A 4169-nucleotide genomic window follows, 5' to 3' on the forward strand; every position below is an offset into this window, starting at 1 on the left:
CAGCACTTTTTTGTAAACAAAATTTCAATATCGTGATAATACCGTATACCGTGATAAAAGCATTAGCAATTAATCGCAACATGAAAATTTGATACCGGCATACCCCTAATATATATATATATATATATATATATATATAGGCCTATACTTGTATATATAGGCTACATAATACTAAAATAACACTGCCATGCTTTTGACCAATGAGTTTTGATAGTGATTACTGGAATTTTACTGGAATTCTAAAAATTAAACTGAAAAAAAAAAAAAAAAACTCGAAATGCCATTAAAAGGTGTTTTAGATCTCAGCACAACAAAGACAGATTTATAACCAATACAAACATTTATATGGTTTTTCCATTAAATTCTGAAGATTTTAAGTAATTTCCATGACTTTTCCAGGCCTAATTTGAAAATTCCCTGGAATTTCCAGGTGTTCCATGACTGTAAGCACAGACTTCCACTGCTTACCTGGCATAGAAGCTTGTGTAGTTTTTGGAAAAGCATTCGCTGGCCCTCTGTTGTATTTCGCTTGCATTCCCAAAGCCCTGGCCCCTACCCCAACTGCCTTCTGTAGAGGTCACAGGGGTGAACATGTTAAAGACAGACTTCTGATCTTTCTGCTGACTGACAGCAGCTGTGGATGGGCCGGTCCCAAATAGGAAGCTCTGTCCACTTGAAGTGGTGACACCGCAAATGTTAATGGGTGTGCTGTGGAGAGCTGTCTGACAGTAGTTAGTCCCACCGTTGTTCTCCTGTTTGATGACCCCCGGAGTACACAGCTGGATTATAGAGTCCTTCTCCACCTTCACGGTGGGAAAGCTGATGGTGGTGGTGACCGTGTTGATGCTGGAGGGGCTGGAAGTGGTAGTCACGCCGTTGCTCATCGAGACGGCGGCTTTCAAGTCCCTCTCCGTATGTGTCGGCAAGTCTCCGAGCAGAGTATCATCACCTATGGTGGAGAGGAATGCGTCGTCCGCCACGTAGAAATCAGAGGGCGATCCGTCCAACTCGAAGTCCTGCAGGAGGTCCAGAGTGTTGTCACTAAAGAGCTTATGATTGCCAACATCGACATCTTTCCCAATTGGCCCAAAGGAATCTTGGTCAAGGTCCATATCGCCTTTATCCATGGGAGAAAACTCCTCTGTTTTTAAAGGAAAGAGATTGGGGTCGATTCCACCAATCAGAGAGTCCATTGAAGGAGAGACGCTATTGAGGTCTGCAATGCTGGCCTCCAGACTTGAGAAGCTGTCTCCCAAAGTGAAAGCGCCCAGGGTCTGGTGTTGCTGGGCCCTCTGCTCCTTCCCAAACACTTTGAGCTCTGAATCTTCCCCAAAGATGCCATAGGTGGAGGACACAGAAGTGGTGTGCTCCTCCAGAGTGGGCGAGTTGCTCAGGCCATTGGGAAGGTCCCCGGAAACCGGCTGCATCAGCGGATTGGGTTGAGGAACCAGCGAGGTGGGGGTGACAGACATGGCGCTTTGTATTCCGCTTCGTAAAATTCCCTCAACTGGGCTGTTGCTGTAATCCAACGTATTCAAATTATCATCTCTCTTGGCGCCGTTCTTCAGTCCTCCTTGATCCATCTTGCATTACTGTGGTAAAACAGAACAAAACAATTATAGTTTCTGAAACACCATAAATAACATCCCCGAGAAACCTTGTTTACCGCAAGTAACATGAAAACAAAACAAAACAAAACATTATTAAAGTTAGTAAAGTTTGAACAAAATTGCACCAAAAAAATAAATTATATATATATATCAATAATGTTTTTGTGTGTGTGTGTATATATATGTTGCCCCACCTCCAAAATAAAAAAATAAGCGAATGATAGATAATTTAAAAAATAAATATATATATATATAAAATTCACTTATTTAATTTGTTGTGGGGTTTTTTCTGTGTACTGGAACGTTTAGCAAGATAAATTCCTTGTGTGCATAATCATATTTGGTAATAATTCTAATTCTAAAATAGCATAGTTGCTACATTTGTTTAAAAAAAAATGGTAACACTTTACAATAAGGTATCATTTGTTAACACTAGTAAATGTATTAACTAACATGAACTAACAATGAACAATACATTTGTTACAGTATTTATTAATCTTTGTCAATGGTAATGAAAATACATTTATTCATTGTTAGTTCATGTTAATTCACAGTGCATTAACTAATGTTAACAAGCACACCTTTTGATTTTAATAATGTATTAGTAAATGTTGAAATTAACATTAACTAAGATCAATAAATGCTGTTGAAGTATTGTTCATGCTTAGTTCATGTTAACCAATACAATTAATTACCGTTAACTAATGATCCTTATTGTAAAGTGTTACCAAAAACAAACAAACAAACAAACAACTGGTAAATAAGTACTAGCCACAACAAGTTATAAAAAAAGAAATGAAACAAACTAACAAAAATGATTCTTAAGCTTCTTATAATAATTAATGGAGATTCAATATTAATTGATTTTACTGTAGTAACTACTACTGTTACTATAGTATTTTGTAAGATTTATGAACTATTTTGCATACACATCACATTTTATTGTATATAAGTATGATTTTTTTTTAAGTTTATCTCATGACTTTAGATGAGTTATCTAAATTTAAATGTATTAAAATAACAAAAGACCGTTAGCTAATTATTTGTCACTCACTTGACACTTACGTTACTAACATGCGCACTCTTGACTGAAGTCAAGAAAAATGGCATAATCTTTGACGCTACAAACACTATTTTGTCCAAACGCTGCAGCTAAATCCATGAGGATTTACTGCCTCTTATGTCCCTCGACTAATATTAAAATAAACGGATAAAAATCCCAAATCTGTCGCGCTCCGCATCAAGCACACGCACTGAGGCCTAGTTGCTACTGCTAATCCACTGCAAGCAGACGAGATAATCATTTCACATTTAGAATATAAAACCTTAAATAACGCGTGATACCTACGAAACAACATAGCACAAATGATTCAACGACAAATCGTGAAAAACAACTCACGAGTTCAGTCGATGAGAGTAAACACGACGAAACTAGCTGATTGTACTTTTACGCGATCAACGCCGATATTTGTACTCAGGGGCGCAGTTAACACGAAAAAAAAAATCGGGTTGAAGGTCGAAATAACGTACGTACCTGTTGATATCTACGTTCCCGTTTTGATTTGTTGCATCATCTGACATTGTTTTGTTTAGACGTTGCCGCTGTTAGCGATTAGCAACAACAACAACAACGCGAAAGCCTCCGCCGCGGTCTGAGCTCGTTTCACGAGAGCGAGAAAAACCGCAAGCTGCGTAGAAAGATCGCAGCTCGGATATCGTCCGGATTCATAACACCGTCTGGGTAATCCAGGCAATTTACTCGTTTTCGGCCATGAGGAAGGAGGCGTGCCATAAAACCCTAAATCATAAAAACATTCAAAATGGAGATTACAGTAGAGAAATCCCTGTTTACAACGTGCAGTGCGACCTATTGGCTGCACCGAGTTATTACAGCTAGCCTCTTATTACAGTGACTTCATAGACGTGAGTAACCTCGTGAAATCACCATAAAACTAATCACACTGCCTTCTCTCCCTCTGTCACTGCTTCTGTCTCTGCTGTCTCCGTCTGCCCTTATTCAATTCAGTTCAGTTCAATTCAAAACTGCTTTTTTTACATGACTGTAAAAAATACAATATTGCCAAAGCTTGGAATGAATATAGGCCTAATTATGCGGGGAAACATAATAACCAGTGTTGGGCAGTAACTAATTACAGTAATAAAATAACTTTTTGCAGTAACTAGTAGTGTAACTAATTACTATTAAGATTACAGTTGCCATCAATAAAAAAGCTCGTTACTTAGTTACTTTTGATGCCTCAACCCCTACTGATTTGAAATCCAATAATTCCGAGATTTATTTTCATAATTTTCACGACTCGCGCAGGCACAATAATCCATTTCACATTTTTACATAATGATTTTTTTTTTTTATTCAATTAGTCACATAAAGAGTGTAAAGGTGTTCAGCATAAATATTAACATATACAGTAGCCCATGTAAGCTTATAAAATCTACAATCAGGAACTGAGAATGCAATACTATTTTCCAAACTGTTTATTTTCAAACAAGCAAACTCATTTTGGCAAACTCATTTTCAAACATTTTCAAACGAATGGT

General features: G+C 37.6%; 1 protein-coding gene across 5 annotated transcripts in view; it reads right to left on the reverse strand.

Moving 5' to 3' along the window:
• The window catches only part of LOC107756696 (glucocorticoid receptor-like), a 30811-nt gene extending 27197 nt beyond the window's left edge, over positions 1 to 3614 (reverse strand). The window contains exons 1-2 of one of the 5 annotated variants that reach the window (XM_016573900.1): positions 3556 to 3614; positions 469 to 1592 (exon numbers count right to left, since the gene is read on the reverse strand). In XM_016573900.1, coding sequence (XP_016429386.1) covers positions 469 to 1583 — 1115 coding nt within the window. In that variant the 5' untranslated portion in view covers positions 1584 to 1592; positions 3556 to 3614. The other 4 variants (XM_016573897.1, XM_016573899.1, XM_016573898.1 and 1 more) reach the window with 4 other exon arrangements.
• Between the last annotated feature and the right edge of the window lie 555 nt (positions 3615 to 4169).

Source organism: Sinocyclocheilus rhinocerous, unplaced genomic scaffold (genome assembly GCF_001515625.1).
Source record: "Sinocyclocheilus rhinocerous isolate Xijiao unplaced genomic scaffold, SAMN03320098_v1.1 scaffold892, whole genome shotgun sequence".
NCBI classification, from domain to species: domain Eukaryota; kingdom Metazoa; phylum Chordata; class Actinopteri; order Cypriniformes; family Cyprinidae; genus Sinocyclocheilus; species Sinocyclocheilus rhinocerous.